The sequence below is a fragment of the Lygodium microphyllum genome, chromosome 21 (genome assembly GCF_053477565.2).
Source record: "Lygodium microphyllum isolate KBCC chromosome 21, Lygodium_microphyllum_v1.1.10, whole genome shotgun sequence".
Lineage (NCBI taxonomy): Eukaryota > Viridiplantae > Streptophyta > Polypodiopsida > Schizaeales > Lygodiaceae > Lygodium > Lygodium microphyllum.
Window position 1 is genome coordinate 86,129,101 of NC_141155.1, and position 23,378 is coordinate 86,152,478.

General features: G+C 39.6%; 1 protein-coding gene across 1 annotated transcript in view; it reads right to left on the reverse strand.

The window, feature by feature from the left end:
- The window catches only part of LOC148018239 (uncharacterized), a 105,262-nt gene extending 95,681 nt beyond the window's left edge, over positions 1-9,581 (reverse strand). The window contains exons 1-3 of the mRNA XM_087661794.1: positions 9,251-9,581; positions 7,744-8,422; positions 7,577-7,649 (exon numbers count right to left, since the gene is read on the reverse strand). Coding sequence (XP_087517920.1) covers positions 7,577-7,649; positions 7,744-8,422; positions 9,251-9,380 — 882 coding nt within the window. The 5' untranslated portion in view covers positions 9,381-9,581. The remainder of the gene's footprint in view (positions 1-7,576; positions 7,650-7,743; positions 8,423-9,250) is intronic.
- Positions 9,582-23,378: the final 13,797 nt, after the last annotated feature.

The following is a 23,378-nucleotide window of genomic DNA, read 5'->3' on the forward strand; positions in this document are numbered from 1 at the left end:
GGCTCTTGCAGCTTCAGGGAGGGGTTCCAAGGTAAAGAATTCGAAGGCCCAATGTTACCATTGTGGCAAGAAGGGTCATTTAAGGAAGAACTGCAAAACATTAGCAACTTCCAGGAAGAAACAGGAGCAGAAGACGAAGCGGGATGTGGACTCCTCCAACGAGTCATCATCTGCCTCAGATTCCGATTCTGATCCTCCGGCCAAGGCGAAGTCCAAGGCACAGAAGGGATCCTCTTCTTCGGATTGTGGAAAGGGCTTAGTGGCCCCTTCCTCGGCTGCTTTCTAGTGGTGGTGATGCGGTCATCCCTCACAACTCTCCAGTGCCAAAGAGGGAGTGTGAGAGGGTGGTGAGATGGGACAGCCACGCCTCGTCTATATGTCTATATCGATGCACAGGATCCAGTGAGGGACATCCCTGATGCATCGACCGCAGTCTAGTAGGGACAAATCCTGGAGCTGGGATTGATATCCAGGTTCATGATGGGTTGGTTACTTGACAGAGTGGGAGGCTTTCGTCTAGATCTCACATGAGGGGACACTTTGGCAGTTTTGGCCGAAGGCGGGGATTCCATGGTCACATGTTCAGAGACATGTTTGGCACATTGGTTTTGTATGTCTTGATTAACATAGGTAACAACAGAGAGCTACTATGATTCTTCTCTATTTTCAGGCGGTGTTGTTATGATCGGCATCGACGTCAAATACTCTCCGAGGCATCTTGGTGGTTGGCTCGCCACTCACTGCTTGCATATCCATGGTTCTTCTGGTGGTTCTATGTTGTCTAGTTTATGATTCCCCATCATTATACTATTATATTGTATCAGATCACCCCTAATCTGAGAGAGGGTGTTAGTCAACTAGTCAGCTCACGTGTGAGTCTACACTGCAGAGGCCGTGGCATTTCATGTAGTATTTTTCTGGCATTTTCTAGTGCCCTTTTTAGGGCTGGGGAGCATTTAATGCTAGCTAACTGTATTTATTGCTCCCCCCGTTTTATGCCTTTATATTGCTAGGCTCCTCCTCCTCTTGTGTACTTCAGCCCCATCACTTCATTCTTCTAGAGAGAGAGGAGCCGGTCTGAGTTTTCATCTGTATTTGTGTTCATTCTTTCTTTCTTTCTCGTCTTGTGTTTCAGCAGTTTATTTCAGCATGTTGTTTATGTTTCCATTGCTGCACCACTTCTGACAACTCCATGCTCGGCATAAATGGTTCTAGACACTGAATTGATATCGATGTATTTAAAGTCATATTCTCTTTGTGGTTCTTGTTTTTAAAGACGAGCTCTCTGAACTAGAGCCTAGGTCTCTTCAATGAATACTTAGCTCTAATACCATGTAAAGAAATACACAAAAACAGAAAATAAACACAGTCATCTAATAAACACAAAGACTAATACAAAAACGTAGTTAGGGTTAGGGTAACTCAAAGACAATGAACACGGTGAATAATGAAATCAATGAGTCTGAAAAAGATACAATGCTCAATGCAGCAAACACACTTTGCACTGATGAATACCAAATCTCGAAATCCCATATCTCAAGGATGGGGGCAGAGATAATAAGCTAAAGAGTGTGTCATACTCTTGACAGATCCTAAAATCCAGCAAGCAGCCTCCAAAGGTATCTAGCAACAGCAAACACTGCTCAAGACTGGCTGGATCAGAGCAAAATCAGTAACACCCAGGTGTGTTAATGACATGCCAGCACTAGTGGTGTCAGAAAAAGAAAAATGCTGAGCTGGCAGATGACATCAATATCAAACGCAGGCTGTTCTACAGTAAACACAGGCTGCACTGAGTAGTAAATGCAGGCTTCTAGGGCTGAAGGCAGCAAGCCGCAGCTAGTACCCTGTTGTACAGCAGTGAGAGAATGGTTGGAAAGAGAGATGGTGAGAGAAGGCTAGACACTAGATGCCAGTTGATGGACAGAAATGGTGGGCAGCTCCCATTGAGATCTCCACGGACAGGGTGTGGACAACAAAGCTCTAGCACCTACAATATGCAAAAACAAGATTGGGCTGAATGGATGGCAACCTATCAATTCATAGAAAGTTTGGGCCTCCCAAATCAGGATTTGCATGTGGGACACAAACTCTCTGGGACCATGTTTCTTTTTAATAAAAGGGTTTAATTCATTAATTTGAGTTTTGGCACTTTAAATAAAGCTAATGCAATTTTAGCTCAACAACAAGTCAATGGATGAATCTCTTCATACACTTTTACCTTTTCTCCACGAGATAAAGGTTGTCATCTTGCTTCTTGGGTATAACATCCATTATATCAACACTAAAATTTACAATACATCTTCATCCCCACACACATACACACACACACACACACACACACACACATACATGCATGCAAATACAAAAAGAGACTTTTGTTTAGTTACCTTGGAGCATTGGAATCATGAACCTTACATGCCTTGGTCTCATCAATGGCTTCTCTAGTGAAGTTAACAAAAAGGTCCAAGGTAGTATCCTCGATATTTCTCCTACACAATACTCTATACAAAATGCTAATCTCTATGGCCAAGGCCCATACATCTCTCCAAAAGGACTTTATTGACCAAAGCCACTTCTTTAGCCCCACATCACTGTATGCATGAAAGATATCCAATATCATTATCTTCTTTGTGATGAAGATAATAATAAGGCAAGCATCCCGAACAATCTTCTTAACCAATCTAGCTTACAAGTGAGAAGATCTATCATGAGGACATGTATTCTTGAAATCTCACTTGACATGTGGATTAATTTTTAATCACATGGTTAAGTAAATGTAGCAAATGCGAGGTGTAACTGGGATTAAAGTAAATTTATGAGCCCAACGCCTAAGGAAATCACAGGATGTCAAAGGCAAAAGTTATTATAAGTTATGCCACACAAATATTTGGTGGTATATGGTGCCAATTATTGGCCTAGGTCATTCATTTGTCCATAAGTATCAATTGTTGGTGACACTAGAGAAGTGGTGTTTAATGGTACCTAATGCCAATTTGATGGTCAAAGATGGCGTAGAGACACTCAGGAATGGAAATTGCCTAGCCAATTTAATTATTGGCCAGTTAGATTATTTTTCAGGGCACCGAAATAATTATTAGATTAATTTTTAGTATTTAAAGACTGAAATTTAATATTTAATTATGGATAATGTTGGAAAAACCATTTGGAAAGGTTGATACTTGTCAAAAACGCCCATGCAAGACTAAAAAACATCTTTAGAGGCTAGAGAGAGGCATTTTTAGTGTATTCAGCCTACAAGAGAGAGGGAGGAGATACTGCTGGTCTAATTTGCAGCCATTGGGGGATCTTCTAAGGCAGCCAGGGGCAGGAGAAGACCGATCAGGCAGCAGCAGTAAATGACTGATTTTCTTCAATTCTTTGCATCTACAAGTTGTTGAGACAAGGCAACAACAGTAAATAATTGATTTTCTTCACTTCTTCGCGTGAAGAAAGTCTGAATTTTCTCTCTCCTCAACATTCTCTCTCATCTCCCAGCCTTTCTATAGTCTTGTTGTGAATGTTACAGCATTCAAATCACCAGAGGCTAAGAAATTTCAGATTTCTAAGCTATAAACCCTAATTTGCAGCAGCAAAAATTAAGGTTTAGTAGCAACCTCAGGAAGCATGGCAAAAATTGGAAGCTCCAAGACTTGGATTCAACAGGGCTGAAGTTGTTTTCAGTCGGATTCAAGTGGAGGGACTAGCAAATCAATGAATTTGGGCCATTTTCCATCTCCATCAAAGTGAATGAAGGCCAATTGATTGCCCAAATCAAGGGGCAAATCAGATTGAAAACTTGCTGGTCATTTTGGACAGCAAGGGGAGTTGGAATACCGAAAGGGATTGGGAGAATCCCCTTGTACATCAACTTCTTCTTCAATTAAGTTAAATAAATACTGAAAGGGACGCCAACTTTGGGACCAACAAGGTGTCCATTGTCCAAGATTGTAAGTTAATTTGCATTTCTCAGTTTTGTAATAAATGTTACTACTATAACTAAGTTGTAATTAGGGAATTACCACCCATCCACAGAAGGAAGACCGGTTTCAAGATCAATATGGGAGAATTGCCAATTGGGGATCAGCTAAGATAAAGGAAGTTTTCTCACAACCATTATGTCTCTTGTACATCTTGCATGGAAACTCCATTGCAAAAAGATGACTGGGCTTGTGACAAGGGGGGTCTAGTTGGTATTGTTCCAAGAATCACTTTATAAGATCATGCACCAATACAATCAGTTCTTATGGAGGCAGCCACAAAAGCAGTTACCAGCATTAGAATTCCTCTACACTTGTATTATGATGAGGAATTAAGGGAGGATATTCCCACAATTTAGAGGGCCAAGTCATTTTCAAACTTCAGCAAGCAAGGTTTCTAGGGATTTGGATGAGAGTTTGCAGGAGGTGAGCTTCGTTCTTAAAGAGAGAAAGAGGGAAGGTCTCTTGGAGAAAGAGAGGGCTGCTAGAGCCTCATTGGCAGCACTTCAAAGGGAGGAGCAAAGACAATCAGGATGTAGTGGGTAGTAGAGAGGATGTATGCAGCCAAGGGAAATAGATACTATGGAGGAGGCCAGATTAGAGTATTAGTACCATGCGAGGGCCTCTTTTTGGACACGTGCAAGAGATAGGATGAACAAAGAATTCTTTCGCACCATAGGTCCTAGACACTCTAGATAGAGTGTTAGGGGACTTAGAAGAGCAAATGGATCCCTTGCTTAAGGACCACATGAGGTTGGTCAGGAGGCCACAGATTATTACACTGCTTCACAGCAACAAGGCCTCCAAGATTGGAGAGGGATAGAGAGATTGTGTGGCAGAGTACCAAGACAATGGTCACAAAGAGCATGAGGATAGATTTAATGACCCCGTTCTCAAAGGAGGACATTATTGAGGCCTTGCTAGCACTACCATCAGGGAAGTAGCTAGGGGATGATGGATTGGATAGGGATTTCTTCCTTGGCTATTGGAACGTGAGCAACATAGGACTTTTAGCAACATTTCAAGAGATCATGGCATTAGGAGATATGCCCAAAAATATATCAAAAGGATAGATTCACCTCATCCCAAAGGGTAGGGGAGATAGATTGGAGATTACCTAGTGGAGACCAATCACTTTGCTTGGAACAACATATAAAATCCTAGCCAAAATGATCGGCCTCAAACTCTCTCTTGATGCCAAACCTCATTCACCCTACCCAGACTGGTTTTGTTTGACAGTGCAGCATCCTTGACAATATTTTCACCTCAGAGTTCACAGCTCTTACATGATCCAAGGGACAAAATCTCATTGTTTTGCTTCTCAATTTCGAGAAGTTCTATGATAGAGTTGATTGGGAGTTTTTAGAGGGCACCATGTTGAGGATGGGTTTCCTAGAGCAGTGGATTAGAGATATATCAGCTCTACATTCATCAACTCGTAGCCTGGTCCTCATTGGTGGGACCAAAGGTGCCAAATTCAGTATTCAAAGGCCAATGAGACAAGGATGCCCCCTTGCACCTCTTCTTTTCTTATTTGTTGCAAATACTGTGAGCTCCTTCTTGAGGGACAAGACTACGTGTATTCGAGGCACTAAACTTCCCATTCCAATGTTTGAGGAGTTGTTGGATGTAGAGTTTGCAAATGACATGTCTATTTACCTAGATGGGGATGAGGAGAATTTTAGGGCCTTTGTAGCTGCAATGGAGATCTTCTATGGAGGCTCAGAAGCTCTTATTAACTGGCACAAATCCTATGGCTTTTGGGTTGCGATACTCGGCACTTCTGTGAGATACGTAGGATGCCATGTAGGCATTGATATTTCTTCAAAGTAGTAGCTTGCACTCTTATCACTTAGCATAAGACGAAAGTTACTGCATTGGAGCACAACAAGACTATCACTAGCAAGCAAGGTGGTAGTTGCAAATCTAGTTCTCTTAGCCACCATGCAATACATAACTTCTTGTTGGGTCTTCTCTAGGTTATGCATTGGCCAAGTGAAGCATCTTGTTGGGTCTTCTCTAGGTTATGCATTGGCCAAGTGAAGCAGCTCATCAAGAATTTCATTTGGTCAAATGGAGATGGCAGTCCTACTTGTGAGGGCTAAGGTAGCTTGGGATGTTATCATCCAACCTAGATCTAGGGGTGGTTTGAGGGTTATTGACCCAGATAGTCAAAGTAGAGCACTGATGGTAGAGCTCATTGTGAGGGGTATTCTTCCAGGTGAGGAACCATGGAAGAAGCTACTATTATGGAGATTAGAGAGGGTTGTTCCCACTCATGAAGGGCCATGGCAGCCTAGCACACACTGGCTATTTCAACATATCCAAGCTACAAGACTTGGAAACATTTTTTAGGTTAGATTTGTTGCGTCTACTATATGGGCATGGAGACCAATATCTACAAGACTTCATCAGATTGACCCAGAAAAGTGTTGAAGAGAGGTTGAGGCACCACTTCTTTTTAGTCAGCTACTTAAGACAAAGAAAGGCCACACCATTGGAGAGGGGACCCTCCTATCTTGGGGGAGATTCTTTGCACAAGTAGCTTGTACAATGGGGGAGTGGTTTGCCTTTCTAGAGCTACTAGCCCATATACACAGAGAGACTTCGAGGTATCAAGGGGGCTAGAGTCATAATGGAGAGCATCGTGGAGGTGGTATAACTTGAATGGAGGAATGACACAATGATAGATCAGACATGGATAGGGCTCTTTACCAAAGAAGAGATCCTTCTTTTAGTGGTAGCCACCAATGGAGAGAATGTGTTTATTTTTTCAATAGAGATGGATGGTAGACTTAGGTGGGAGGATCTAGATCAGTTAGAGTTCACAGGATGCTCTCAACAAAGGATTAGAATTGTGGCTCATTGTTATAGGACTTGGTACTTAGACCCAAACCCTTAGACTTGTATGGAAGATGGATGGAGACATTGGGCATATAGGAAGAGGCTGCTATAGAAGCTTTAGTGGAATCCCAGGGAGTGGGTATGAGAGATCCATTTGCAAATACTACTCCGGATGTCCCCTTGTTTGGCTATACCACTAGGTTGGGGAGGAGAATACAAATAAGCAGGACCAAAGTGGTGCCAACTACAACTAAGTATTGGACTATCCAAGGTATATCACAGCCTTTTCTGGCACACTTATGGAGGAGATTGGAGAACAGCTTTAGACTATTGATTTTTTGGACATATGTACTTCAAAGACTCTCTCCAAGAGCTAGAGAGAGACTGTGCATACTCTTCATGGGAGATGAGAGAGAATACAGGGCAGCTCGGAGACCATGAGGAAGAAGAGAGATGCTTTTCTCAGAACATGGGATTCTAGCACCTTTTACCTCTTCCAGACCCACATGGTTTGGCATTATAGCCATCCCAACTGGCTATGCACTCAAGCTTTGTAATAGACTTCCCATTGTTATATAATTGTTGATATGTAAGTCCCTTACAGAGCTGCTTTGTAATTGGTTTTTGCCTTGGGACACTTTGTTCTGAGGTGTGTTAATAGAATTTTCACTTTTCTCTTGGAAACAAAACACTGCTTTACATAATGAGAGAACTTGACAACAATCCCAAAAAAAAAAGCATGAACACTCTACCGAAGCAGGATTTTCGATTGGAGCAGAATGTCTCTGGATATTGTGTGCCTCCACCACAAGTTTTGGTGCTATGCTGCAAAACAGTCCACACATAAAACAAGTAAGTTCAGAAATGGTGGTTAGCAATATGTGCACAATGCACATCATGCATTAGCCACTCTGTTCACCTGCATCTGTACAGATATCGAGCATTGGGAAAAATTTTGCTGAGCTGATAATGTTGTACATATGAATAAGCCAGCTCATGCATGCCACTATCCAAACAGAACTCAACAAGGGTACAGACTCTGTCTTTTCCAAGATGATGTGCCCATTGTCCTGCCAACCGATGCTCGCCACTAGTGACCATAGTAGCAAGAAAATCTCTATAAGCATACTGGCACAGGTGGAAATGCTCAATTGCAGACTTGGCACTATTGAATGAGCGCCCTTTAATAAGATTCAGAATAAATCTGCCTACAAGAGTTTCAGCCCTGTGGCTTCTATCATGTCCCTGATAACCTAAAGCATCTTCCACATTTGCAAGTCTAACATCAAAAATCTCTGCTATTTTTACAGCAATACGACCCTCAATGTTTGTTCCCCCTTTCAATGTGCTAACAAAGAGCACGGTAGCCAGCTCTCGTGCCTGCAATGAGTCTTCTGGTTCCCGATCTTCAAAGCGAATGCGATTCATCGCAGAAGTCAGGATATGGCTCAGGCCTTCATTATACGGTGCTTCAATCAAACTTAAAGCCTCCAAACAGCGTACTACAAATGTGGCAGGTCCAGGCAGTGCTGCTGTGGGCAATGCTTGTATGACCTGTTTACGGATTGCATGGAACTTTTCTGTGGACTTCCCCTTTCCTGTTCAAGATTGCACAAATAAAGAAAAAGATAGCTTGCATGAAGGAGAAATACACCAAACTGCTTTTTTTTTTAATATTTTAAAAGCATGAACTGACACCTCAGTGATCAATATCCCACTGAGAATCCAACAAAACAGCCTTCATCAGAGCCTACCCTAACGTGCAGCAAATCCAGGCCAACACAATCAGCCCCGTGCAGATTATCCTGTCTGTGCATGTAACGAGTGTTGATGTACGTGAAGCATGTGCATGCAGGAGTTCTACTAACAGAGGTTTTATCTATTGAACCTATCACAAGAAGTTTTAGACATTTTCTCCACGTGGGAAAAGGTGCTCTTTTCCCTTGTTTTCCCCTTTAGTGTTTAACATCATGAGCTTCTGCGAGGGAGGCACCACATGCCTAGCTAGGTGCGGTTGGTAGCAACGGTTTGCTGGCAGCATGGGGTCCCTCCCTCGCAGCAGCTCAGATGTTGTCACTGGGCCGGCAGCCCCCTGCCGCAAACCGCACCAAGCTAGGCATGCGGCGCCTCCCTTGCAGAAGCTCACGATGATGTTGTCGTGATTCACAATGCAGGAATTATAGTGGGGAATTTTTCTAGAACTGCTTGTGTATGCACAGAATTTAAAAACCAAGAATCTGACTGCAAAGTTCGATTATGGCTGCGGGAATGGCATATGAAAGAAAGCCTTGCTTTATCATAGATAGTATCTGAAGGCTCCGAACGTCTGCCGTGCTGGGGAGCAGATAAGAGCTCTTCTGAATGCGACATGGAAACTGCATGCATGCATGAATGAAAGAGCGCATCAGGGAAGGAGGTGATCTTACCATGGATGAAGTTCTGCTTGAGGTCGTATACAAAGACGGGAGGATGGGCCGACGAGAGGTTGACGAGAGGGTGAAGGACGATGGACTTGTTCTGATCCTCGCCACCCGAGCTCGCAACGGCCACTGCCATCGAGACTCTGATCTCTCTCTCTCTCTCTCTCTCTCTCTCTCTCTCAAGTCAGAAGGGTGGTGGAGGCAGAAATGGCTAATTTTCTAGTTTCCACCCAAGAAAAAAAAAGAGAAAGGGATGAATATTTCGAATTTCTTAGAGCTGGGTCGCACCAAGGGGTCGAAAGGGGGAGTGGGACACCCCTTGGTCGCACTCGGAAGGTGCAAGGGGAGTGGGGTGAATTTCACCCCATACTCACCTTGCTAGCACCTTCAAGATAAGAGGGTTCCCAAGACAATGCTAGTGGGGTGAAGCCTATTCTCACGTGCTGATTGGATGAGATTGAACAAGTTGACACACCTTTTCGTAAGTCAAATCTCCATAACCAACCAAAAAATTCTCACCTTGAATTTTTCTCATCAACTCTTTATTTCTATCTTGAAAGTTCTTCGCCCATCGCTACCCTAGTGGTAAGCCACTTTTTAATTAACCCATTGACTTGGGTTCAAATCTCTCTTTTTTTGTACTTATACTAAATGATTGTTCGAAATATAGGAGTGGAACCAAACACCTTCCAATCACCACTCATTCAGCTTACCCAACTAAGCTACATCTATTTGGTCCAATGCTCTCTCTTTCTCTCCACATACATATATATGTGTGGATGTGTACATTGTGTGGGGGGAGCAAGGGGTTTGTAGGGGTGTGTGGTAAAGGTACATTGATGCAATGCTACTTTTGTGAGTCATGTTGACATGGGAGGCTATTGTTGTGTTGGTCCTTGATACGTAGTGCTATTAGCTTCATCAAATGAGAACACTTTAGAGCCTGAGGACCCAAGCATAGATGAGAAGAAGACAACAAGCATGCAAAGCGAGACTAGTGGCAGCCTAGAGTAGTTTGTGGTGGCTTTCCACATCACTTGTAACAACTAAGTGGTGGTGATTTTGATGTGACAACTGCCTCTCGATTCAATGGCAGTGATTATCTCAAGCACGGCTGAAAGGGCATGCTTGGGCATTGGTGTGGGCACGCCGGGGGGGGGGGGGGGGGGGGGGGGGGGGGGGGGGGGCGGGGGCGTGTGCGTGTGTGATGCACATTATATTAATAAAGATGTAAATAGTTATAGCATCTAACTAATGCAACAAGGCCCTAGACCATATATCTTAGTTTCCTATGAAACAACTTGAAGATCCAGTGCTTAGTTCTTAAGGCTCTAAGCACTCATATCCATATTCTATAAGATGATCCGATTTGGAGGCATCATTATTACCAGAGATGAAAATGTTTCTCCTATGCCATATGAATCTAATGGTCATTGTTGATATTAGACTAACAAACTTCCAACTGCTATCATCACAAGTGATTAGCAAAAAAGGCTACCACCATATTAAAATTAGGTAATGACCTTACATTGGATATTATTTATATTAGAGATGTCTAGTTCTAGTTTTCTTCAAGCAGTATGTTTACTTTGCATTATGTATGCCATGTTCTAGCCTTAACCAAAATCTCTCTTTTGGTGATTCCTCGTGAAAGCTTACTTGTGGAAATCTTGTTTTGGAATGAGGTGCTAATTCTAGGACTCTTTAACTCTGACTTGTATTTGGACCTATTGACCATGTTTTGGCAATGACTGCAGTACCACATATATCATTATGGCATTGCCACCTTAGGTACATATCATTAAAGGGAATGCGAATGCTTACCTGTTTGTAGTGTCTTTTGCCCCTTGACTATAAGCATTTTGATTCTTGTGATCATTGTCTTTATGGAAGATAGACTTATAATTCATATAAGAAGTCTAGCATTATGTGCATGAGTGAGCCTCTAGCTCTTATTCATTTTGATGTTTGTGGACCTATGCTCTACAAGTCTTTAGGTGGCAGGAAGTATTTTGTTACTTTCATTGATATTTACTTGCATAAGATTAGGACATATTCCATAAAGTAGAAATTGGAAGTCTTGGCTACATTTCAGTGTTGGCTTGCTTTTGTTGAGAACTAGTTTGAGTATAGACTGAAATATCTACGTTCTGACAATGAAGGAGAGTATGTCTCTAGAGTCTTTGAGTAATTTTGTGATAAAAGGGATATTAAACATTAGTTTACCACCTCGTACACTTCACCCCATAATGGTATGGCTAAGACATGAATAGGATGATTTGTGAGTGTGTTTGTAGTATGCTTAGTCAGGTAGGCTTATTGCCACACTTTTGGATTGGGGCAGTTACTACTGCCATAATTAGTCAAGTTGGCATTCTTCAGCCATCTCTTGACTACTCCAAACTAGGGAGACATGAAGACATTCCCAAAACAAATGCTTCTTAGTTTCCTCAACTCTACCACAGAAGGGGCATAGAGAAGATATGATGATCTTCTTTGCAAGGTCAAATGCAAATGAGATCATGGGAGAGAGAGAGAGAGAGAGAGAGAGAGAGAGAGAGAGAGATGACATAAACAAAAAGAGAAAGGGGAATCCTAATACTCCAAACTATAATATGGATGCAATGAAGAGAAGAGAATCTCCAAGCAATGCTACTATTATTCTAAATCTCACAAGTTTAATATTGATCATGACTCTTAGTTGTGGTGGCATTATGATGTTTTGATTAGCCACCATGGAATGATATGATTAATCTCACAAGTTTCATATTAATCCTAGCTCTTAATTGTGGTGGCATTTTAATGTTTTGATTAGCCTTTAGGAGGGACTTCATGCATAACTTGTCCATACTAGTATGAATTCACTCTTTTGAACTGAATATATATTGTGCCAATAGGGATGCAGGGCATGTGATTTGAACTCACACACCCCTCAAACTCAACCCACACCAAACCACTACACCACAACCCCATTGGCATGAATTCACTCATTTGCTTTTGTTCTATGACAATATAGAATACCTTCCATAGCATTTAGTTTTTCTACCAAGAGCTCATTACCCATGAATGCTTCCATTGCTCTTTTTAGCTCCTCCTTTATTGTGTTTCTTCATGTGTTTAGATAAACCCTCATTATTTTCATATCCATAAAGAATTTCACATTTTATTCATAGTTTGATTTTAGAAATATATAGAATATAAGAACGCACTAGTTTTAGTACTTGTAGGATCTTTGAACATTTTAGGAGATGTCATGTTAGTAAATTATGTTGAGTATACATTATATCCCACTAAGGATAACATATACTCACATCTATGGTGGGGGTAAATGAACATGTGACTATGCCACCTTGCATTTACTACACACACTGTGATCACACACCTATACACTGTAGGTGGCAACCCAACCATCAATGTTACTTCATTCTTTGTTCTTTTGTTGACTATTGAATAAGGGAAGGCCAATCACACATTGTGACGATTGGAGTTCCCACATACAGTGCCTCTCTCTATTGCTCTCTTGCTCCATCCACCATAGCTCTTGCTTTCACTTGTGTGCTTCCACTTGGGCTCTACCTTTTAACTATTATTAGACCAGGCATTTGAGGAGTTTCTTTATCCTTTGCTTCAACCCAGATTCAAAGCTTCAGCTTAAGGTTTCATGGCAGCCATTGTTTCTTGCTCCTGAGGTATACATTGAGTCTTCCCTTCTACCAGCTTATCGAGGAGCTTCCTAGAGCTTAGTTGAGACTTGTTGAGTGCTTATTAAGCTAAAAAGCAAACATTCTATCTATTTTGAGTGGATACAAAGTATGCAACAAAATCATAGACAATTGTGGCAATTTCACAACACTTTCATATTTTAGCCATAACTTTTGCATATGATATCAGATTCTAGCATTCTAGAGCTAAAAATGAAGAGCACAATGATATCTATAGATTTGAGCACTCATAGAGACAATTCTATGTAGTTTTTAGTTCTCTATTCTACATTGAACAAAACAATTTTAGTTTGGACAACAAACAATGAGCTTCATTATGCATGTTTAATACCTCGGTGATGCTATATTGGTGCCTAGATATTATGATTATGCTTTGGGATGCTCTTGGATTGTTTATAGCTTGATTAACTCAGTTTTACAAAGTTTCATTGATGTAATAATAGCTTGGGTAGCAAGCTATTAACGATAACTGTATGTCTATTAAGGCTTGATGATATTCATGTATGCCACCTACAAGCATTAATGTCTAGCATTGATACTTGGGCCCATATATGATTATGGATTGCTTTAACACTTGGATTTGAGCTATATTGGATACTTTGGAGCTTTGGATTTATGCTTCACTTAGTTAAGTCATTGACATTATAGATTTGAACACTTACTTGGGTTTCATGCTCCCAGATGTATCTTGGATTCCAAATGGTCATATACTTGATGTTTTAAGCTTGTATTGCTCGTTTGGCATTAAATCTTTGGATTATTTATGCAAGACTCTTGGTTCATGTATATGCTCTCTTGTATGCTAGTGGACACAGTTACCTTCACTTGTGGGGGATGATTTGATTCCCTATGCTTTGGACATTGGCACTTAACTATGTTAGCAATTTGTTAATGATGTATATGCTTATGGGATGTATAGCTTAATGACAATTTGAGTTCGTGATAGTCTTTGGTGCTATTGGTCTATGCTCAATCATTGCTCGTTTCACTCTTTATATCCCAATCTGCTACTCAAATATCCCTAGCAGTGGGAGCTTCCTTTCATGGCTATTTGCCCATAGTTGGATTGACATATACTTTTATCTTTGTTTTAGTATTACTGTAATTACAATTTTCAACATTGTCTTTGAGAGCAAACATTGTACTTTAGTAATTTACTGCTTGCAATTGGTGAACAGCTCTATAGTTTGGTATTCCCTCTTGTTTTGCCCTTGTTTTGGCGAAGTTTTTGGGGTAGCTTTGTAGTCATTTACTATAGCCCATTCTCTTGGATTTTGCATTGATATACTCTCATTATGGCTAGTTCTTCAAATGATAGTGCTAGCTTTAATATTGAAAAACTTTATGGCACAATTTTCACCTATTCTAAGATGGAAATATGGTAGATATTGATTCAAAAGAAGCAGGTTAGGCCATTGCAAACCAAGAGCGTAAAGTCCAAAGGCATTGATCAAGATACTTGGGATGAGTTGGATGAGCTATGTAAATCCACTCTTGGATTTCCCAATGTCCATAAATGGTAGGCTATAGAGGTTTCTATCTCTATCCTAGGCTCAACATGGGGGTGTCTCATGATGTGATCCACTCATACATCAAACCCTTCGATGAAGCTTAGAATGAGTAAGGCTCTCCTCTTTCGAGAGTTCTCAAATATCAATCAAAAGTAAGGCAAAAGATGGCCTCATGATTCAAATGCATGCTCCTCATACACCAAGCTCTTGATTTGCCACTACCATGCTCTAGTCCATGCTTTTAGCAAGAAGATGTAGACAAAGCAAAAGAGGAGAATAAGCTTCTCCTTTGCGCGTGCACACACACTCTCTCTCTCACTCTCCCTCACACACACACACACACACACTCTCTCTCTCTCTCTCTCTCTCTCTCTCTCTCTCTCTCTCTCTCAAATGGACATGGATGCTATGAAATTTTCACATATAAGAGGGAAATAAGAAAAGAAAATGAATAGAATGCAAAGTTCCTACAAAGTGCACACACAAGAAAGCTCTCTAATCACATTTTCACCTTTTGTAAATTTAGTATTTTCCTGGAGCCCCAAGAGGAATGCCAAGAAAACAGGGAATCTATTGCAAGAAAATCTATCTTATCACACCAACAAGCATGTTCTTCATATTTTAAACAACCATAAGAATAAAATAAACACCAATCTTCATGCAACATCATATAGTAAATCTCCCACAGATTTATCACAACATATCTTCAACATATTCTTCATAGGAACCATCAAAGAACCACAATGACACAAAGGAAAGATCAAATTTGAATGGAATTCAATATATAGTATTCATCTTTCATCATCTTCATAGTCTTCATAGTCTTTCTATCATCTCTCTCGTATAGACACAATGTTTCTCATAAAAAATTGACTATCTCTCATACTCTATCTCTCTCACATTTGCTATCTCTCAATAGTATATTAGAATAATCAATAATTACTCTCAATAATCCTCTCTTAGTTCGTGGATACCCCTTCCAAGAGGAATGCCTGATATGAAGAGTCGCCAAAGCTACTAGAGTGTCCCTTGAAATCTCATCAATGTCATGATTGCCACTTCATTCTTCACTTCAAGTCTTCTTTAGCTACTTATTCTACTTTTTCAAGCTATTATTCTTCTTATTCCAAGATTATAAAACATTCCCCAAACTAAACATTCATCCATCAAAACACTTACAAAAGCAAACATAGGCTTACAGAACAGATAAAAAAGCTCTACAAAACACTACATAAGGTTTATACAAGGCATAAAAACCATACAACTCAAGCCAAAACCACTTCAAACCATAAAAAATATTCTAACATACTCTCAATCATTCCTCAAAAGACTCATTCACAATCTCAACCACTTCACAAATAGAAAGAAAACAGACCAAAACAAACACATCACAAAACCTCTTAGTATATTATATCTCAACCAAAAATCATCATGAGCTTCTCAAAACCTTCTCAACCCATCCCAACACTCTTCAAAACATTTTCAAAATATCCAAAATCAATCAATCCATTACAAATTAACATTTAGCTCATAAAAACAATAAAAATCAGCTCAAAAAACAAGTCAATTCAACCTTCAACATGTCCCCACACTTAATCAGGAAGTGTCCTCAACCTTGAAACAAGGAAGAATATTAAGACAAAAAACTAGCTCAACACTTCTTTCTTGAACTTCAATCAGTATCCATGAACCAACCTCAATACCCATCAATCTCCAAAATAACTTGGATCTATAAAAAAGATTGATGAAAGGAAAGCACCTTAAATCATAAATCAATTCTTAGTTTACAACCAAATAATTTAGTAAATGATATAAAAGGTTCTTCCATTCCATCGCAAGTCTTCAAATCTTTAACCAAATTCATAATTCAGAATCTTCAAATCTTTTTAGCTTTCTCGAACCATAACTCCAGATAGGCACAAATCAAACACATCCACACACTAACACAAAACACAAAGATATTTGAAAGACGTCCCAATAAGGGAGAATGAAAAGTGATTCCATTAAATCTTAGTCCACCAATGATATCCATAAAGAAACCATCAATGAATATGTTCTCTTTTAAAGGTCTAATGATTTTGAAACCTATCTATGGAAAGGGATTCATCTACAAATATCTTGGGAGGATTTTGAAAGAATTGTAAACATCACATTCTCTCCACAAGGACAATATATTTGCTCAAAAGATAAAGGAAATACAAGATATCAAAATGATAGTGGTCAATATCCACATTGGCATTTAGATACAACTTTGATACATGTTTCTAATCATTATGAGAATGACGATGTATGTATGCTAGGTATCAAGCAAAATGAGTACTTAATCTAACTGATCAACTAGAAATAATTCAAATAAGCTTGGATAGAGTCTTCCAATTCCTTAGAATCACATGCCAATTAATTTGAGGTCTTGTCAATGAATCAATTTGGCTCCACCCTCTGTGTCTTTGTATCTGCAAATCAAAACTTGAATGGCTACTAACCAACTGAGGGGGGCTGGGAATAAAAGATGTAGATGGATAGGAAAAATCATAAAAAGAATAAATAATTAAAGATTGAGATTTAGGTAAATTGATTAAATTGGATAAGAAAAGGGTTAGGAAATACACTAAAAAAGTGTGTTAGATGGTGGAGGATGATGAGGAGTAGGAGAAAAAACACAAATTACAATAAATGAATGATGAGTATAGAAATTTGGAGAGCACCTTGTAGTTGAAAAAGAAGATGAGAAATAACATGGGGAGTCGTTTGAAGTATGGATAGATAAGAATCCAATCTGTGGGCCATTTGTTGGTAATAAGCAAGGGAAGGCACTGATGGACCTAGAACAAATTGACGATTATAAGCTTCTCGAGCCCTAAAAGGAACACCAAGAAAACGGGGTTTCTACTGTAAGAAAATCTATCTTGTACTACCAACAACCATCTTTTTCATATTTGAAATGATCTCAACAAGGATAAAAACACCACCACCGACAAGAAATCTTCACGCAGCTTCATAGAAACAATTCTCCCACAACTTTAACTTTAATAGAATCCATAATATTCTTCATAGAATTCTTTGATAGACATTGAAAACACAAAATAATACCCCACTTTGAATGGAAAGGTATCACATATGATTCATCTTCAAAGGTTCCATAGCTTTCTCTCACAATCTCTCATAGATAGATACATTGTTTGGCTATCTTTGACTCTCTCTCTCTCTCTCTCTCTCTCTCTCTCTCTCAATAGCACATCATATCCTCACTACAATACTCAATAATCACTCACAATAACCCTTCTTTGTTCGTAGATGCCCCTCCCAAGAGGTATGCCTGATATGAAAGGTCACCAGAGCCACTACAATGACTCTTCACAACTCACTACTGTCACTTCACTCTAGCCTTCTCTTAAGTCTTTAGCAACTACTTCTTCCACTTCCTTGAGCTCTTTTGAACTTGCATTCACCTCTTTCCAAAGCTAGAAAACTTTCCCATACTACACCCTCATCCAATAGAACACTTACAGAGACATATAGAACAGAACAAAACAGGAATAGAGGCTCTACAAAAGCTTAATAGAGGGTTTATAGAAGGTCAACAAAAGTATCCAGCTCAAATGAAACCAATCAACATAATCAAAAACCATTCAATGAGCTCTCAAACAACTTCAAACTTCATCAATCATTACTCCATCCTTCTATACAAAAGAAAAACAAAATAAAATAGAAGCAAAGCAAAAGCTATTAGAACCAAATAGACTCTCAATGGAACATCACAGAACCTCATATCTCTATTGAAAAATATCATGAGCTTATCAAAACCATTCCACCCTATCCAAAAAACTCTTAAACTACTTCCAAAACATTCAATCATCATATAAAACCATCCATTCAACCCACAAAAACAACAAAAATGAACCAAAAAATACAGATCATTTCAACATTCAACATATCCCCACACTTAATAAGGGAGCGTTCTCACGACCTACCAAAAAGAGAATAAAAGTTCATCAAAGAGCTCAAATCGATCTTCTTAAGCATCTTCAATAACATTATCCAATCATGACCCCAACTTATAACCTGCATCTAATAAGAATACAACGAAAGGAAAACCCTTTATCCATTAACACATATTATAAACAACAGAAAATCATGACAATTTCATAAAGGATATAAGAGGTTGCTTTCGTCCATCTATCAGATAGAATCACGAATCACCATCTAGAAGCTTCTCATAATCAAGTCCATCTTCAACTTCAACTCCACGTAAAGGATACTACACCACACATACATCATAGAACATACACAAAACTCATATAGACACAATATCAAATAGTTTGAATGGCAAATGCCCCCAAAAAATGGAGACCAAAGAAAAAATTTTCCATTAAGAAAAGGTTATACAAGCAAGAAAAGACTTCACTTTGAAGTAGGACAAAGATATTTCTTTTTAAACTACATGCTAAGCTTGAGACGCTCCAGAGCTTTACTGTCATCTATAAAATACTGAGGGACATTTTGTGGGAATTATAAACAACACATTCTTTTAGCAAAATAATGAACTTGGTAGGGAAATCTTGTGCAAAGTAATACAAGACATCCATTTGAGCAATAGTCACATCCACATTTGGATTTATGAATGATTAATTGTGGGATACTCTTCTGAGTATTCAGATGAGATTGCTTATGCATAAAAGCAAGATACCAACAAAAGTGAGCAGCAAGGTGTACAGAGATATCCTCATAATGAACATGCACTCGAGCAAAATGAAGATAAGAAGTCGAATATGTAGCAGATGTCTCCCAGGACCTTGGAATAAAAGGCCAATTAAACATCGGTCCTATCAAAAAATCATGCAATGTCTGTTGCCTTCGATGGAGAATGTCACTGTCATATCCAGGTGTATTTAGCACTAATTGGAGAGGAAGGTTAATATGATTAGATAGAAATGGTAATGGAATAAGAGGGGAACATTGCAAAGGTGGATAAGACAAATCATAAAATAAAGGTAAGTGAGGGGATAAGGAAGATGGAAAAGATAGAGAATCCATCAAATACGTTTGAAGGGATTCCACCAAGAGAACAGAAGGAATAGGAGGAACTATAGGAGAAGATTCAACAAGAGTAGGAGACAATGTAGGATCAGCAAATAAAAGGACAGATAGTAAAAACAAGAATATGAGGGGATCCAAAAGGAGTAAAGGATAAAAGAGGAATAGTATCAGAGCTAGAAGAAAGAAGGGAAACATATAATGGAAAGAGATAGGACATGAGAGAATAGGAAAGAAGATTAGTAGGATCCAACGGGTAAATAGAATAATGAAAATTAAGGGCCTGGAAAAAGGAATCAATAAACAATGGATGATCAACGATATAGCTCAACAATTGAGTTTGCAATGATATCAGACTTATGAAAGATACTTCATAAACAACAAGGTTCTAAAGCATCATCCTCCAAAGGCGAAGCCAAGCATGCCCTCTACACCAGGACGTTTGTTGATGATAAGTCTTCAAGCTTTCTGCTAACAAGAGTTCCATTGAATGAACATACATGACACATCCCCCACATAAACATTTAGATCCTCTTCATCTCATGAATTTGCATATATCCTATGAAATACATAAAAGACAATAACTGGGTTTCATGTGAAACTAGCTCATCCACAAATCTATCAAAGACAGCTCTCAGCAAGACTACAAACCATAGATTTGACCACCCATCCTCTAGAGGATCCAAGTTCACATTGCGTAAGGAAATGTGTAAGGCAAACCTCTGCTGACTATACTTAATCCAAAAGAAGGGGGGGAGGTGACACCAATTCAGCATAGTGAGTAAAGTCATCCTGCACACAGTTTATTCAATGTTGAAGGCAGTCGACCTTAGCAAAAAACCCATCACACAACTTAGCCTTCTGCTGCAACTAGTCAAGCTCCTCTTTAGAAGATAAGACAAAAGAAACTACAAGAGGTGGAGGAGGAATAGAGAGAGTAGTAAATTTCTAGTTAAGCTCTTCAATAAGCTTCTTCTGAGATGCAACAATGACTTGGGAATGCTGCAACTGACCCTCACAAGTACCCAACTTATGAGATGACTCTATCATGTCCTCAAGAGTTGCATATTTTCTTTAGCTAAAGACACGGTCTTAACTTCCAAGGTAGCTACTTTAGTTTCTAACTCTTTGATTTGGGATTTCTGGGAATCCATCAAAGTAGTAGCTTCAATCATTTGTTTATGAATGTCACTGAGGGTAGCTTTTTCAGATGCCAAGTCCACCAAATCTTTGCTCAACTAACTAGTCAAGGAATCAACCTTATCTTACAATGATTTATAAACCCTTGTGTAAAGAGACTGAAGATAGGAAGTAAGGGAAGTCTCCAATGTAGACTGGACACTAAAAATCAAATGGGAAAGCATAGGTCCAGCTAGCATCATCTGTAATGAAGATGGAATCTACTAATCTAGCTGTCCATCCATTTGGGCAACAAATAAGTTAGGAAAAGACATGAATGAAGGGAGGAAACTGCTAGAAACATGAGGGGTAGTGTCCTATACAGGAGGATCTGCAATTGAAGCTGAAGAGGGACTAGGCAGCCCAGTGGTACGTCTGCGTTTAGTTTGAAAAAACCTGGGAGGGGGCTCATGGAGGAGGAGATGGAACAAAAGGTGGAGATTGCTTCAGAAGAGGAGCAGGATCATCCAACTGGCACACCACCATGAGGAGGAGCAAAGGTAATAATTTTTTGAAGAAAAACACCATAAGAAACATTACTACCTTGACCCTTTCTGACTCTTTGAAAATGTTGATCCATCTTAACCATCATAAAAGTGGCCCAATTAAACTTGGCTTCCTCAAGGATCTGAACAGAGGCTGGTGCACAGATCGGATGCTGTAAGCATGTGTAGTGAGCGTTAGAAGGTCCCCAAGAACAAAAGAACTCTACTTTTTGCACAAAACTCAAGGTAGAAAGCATGCACGACATGAACAAGAGACCAATTGGATGCAATCTCCCCCATGCCTTGTGTGAGCGCTCCACAAAGCATGTATTTTATGTATTAATCATCTTCAAGCTCAAATAATAGCCCAAATTACAAAATAGCACGCTTTTTGGCTTTTGAGTTTGCTTTAGTGCTAAATAGAAATAAAGCTAATAGACGGGCACCCAAGGAGTCAGGCATACCCAATACAATGTCCAAATACAAATATCATAATCGTGCACCCATGCACATACAAAAATAATAAATAAATATCCAACGCCTTAATAAATAGGCGCGACAAAATATAGGCGCCATGCAGAAGGTATGCGCCCATCAAAATATAGATGATAACTCGAATATACGCTATTCTCCAATGCTTTCCTCTGCCACTACTACTATCTCTACACATCAATTGAAGCATTCACAATCGTTAGTAAAATAATACAATTAAACCGACAAAAGTGAATACCTAGCAGTCTTCAGCTACATAAATAAATCAATTGGTTAGAAATCAATCCTAACCTTAATTTATCATGAGTGCGCACTCTAAACTCATAAACGTTTATTAATTTAATATGTATTTTGCAGAATCACCCGCTATGGAATCACCCATGTACACACTAAATTAACGAAACGCCCGAAAAGGATAGGCGTCCCCATCGACTTCTCGCACAAAGAATCCACTTTGTGTATAAGCCTCGGTAATCAAAGTTTACGGAATCTACCGTAAAACCTCACGGAATCCACCATGAAATATGCCTCCTAGCATCAGAGGCAGTGAAAAGCTCCTTTGAGATAGACACTTGGAAGCACGATTTTCGGACATGAACCTATCTTGGAGGAACTAGCATAGCTGCTTCCACACCAAAGAGGAGATATGAGCAATAGAAACCCTAGAACTAGTAATAACTTTGCTAGACACCAAAGGGATAGATGTCTCCTTCTGAAGAAGTAAAGGGATCTCCTCAACGGCAAACTGATTGCCAATGGGTACAAAGGAAGCTGAAAGAGGCAGACATAATGCTTCACTGATATTGGTAGTGGATAGCCATCCATAGACCGGTAGTCATAGACCAACCCAACTTGTTTTTTGTATGACGCCAAGAAAGAGTAACAAAGCTTGTTGTCCACTGGTGGAAACTTAAGCACTACAAATGAACGGAGACTAGCACAGCGAATATAATCTACCTCCAAGAGAAGGGAATAGTCATGCACTGGCAATGGCACATGCTAGACCACAATTTGGAGAGTTGAGGAAGATGCCATTCAGACTACACAGGATATCCACACACACGTAACCAAGAAAAATAGGAAAATTTCTGCAAGACCCAAACAAGCCACCACTAAGAAAAATATCAGGAAAAAGAAACAAAGGAACAGACAGGACCGGACTAGACTTCCCCAAGCAATCCACATCCTACGTAAAAAATTCGACATGACTTATTCACTCATGCGACCAAAAGCTTCATGCAATGCAGACAATCAGGCACCCTGAAACCTCGTAATCAAGCACTCAAAAAGAACAAAAAATCAAACACACCGTATCCCTGACACAAACTAGACTCAAAACAGAATCACAGATTCTAACCATCAGAATAAACGTAGACAAATATGACCGTCATCTTTGATTAAGAAATCCCAATCCCCGTAGACTTGGGCGTATACCTAAGGTGCGGTGAATTGAATGGGTGATTGCTACCAAATTCCTTTTAACCAGTGATAAATTAAGTTGCAATTCATTAGTAATTAAACCCTTAATGCATGGGGAATTGAATTTGCATCCCAATCCTACTCAGATTGATTTGATTGACTGGACTAGGGGTCTCTAAAAAATGCAGTTCATTGTCAAAAATTACATGATCTTTAGTGCAAAGTGCGTGCATGCATAACTTTGAGGGGTTTATTTTTAATTACAAAGATTAATAGTGTCTGTAGCGTGTGT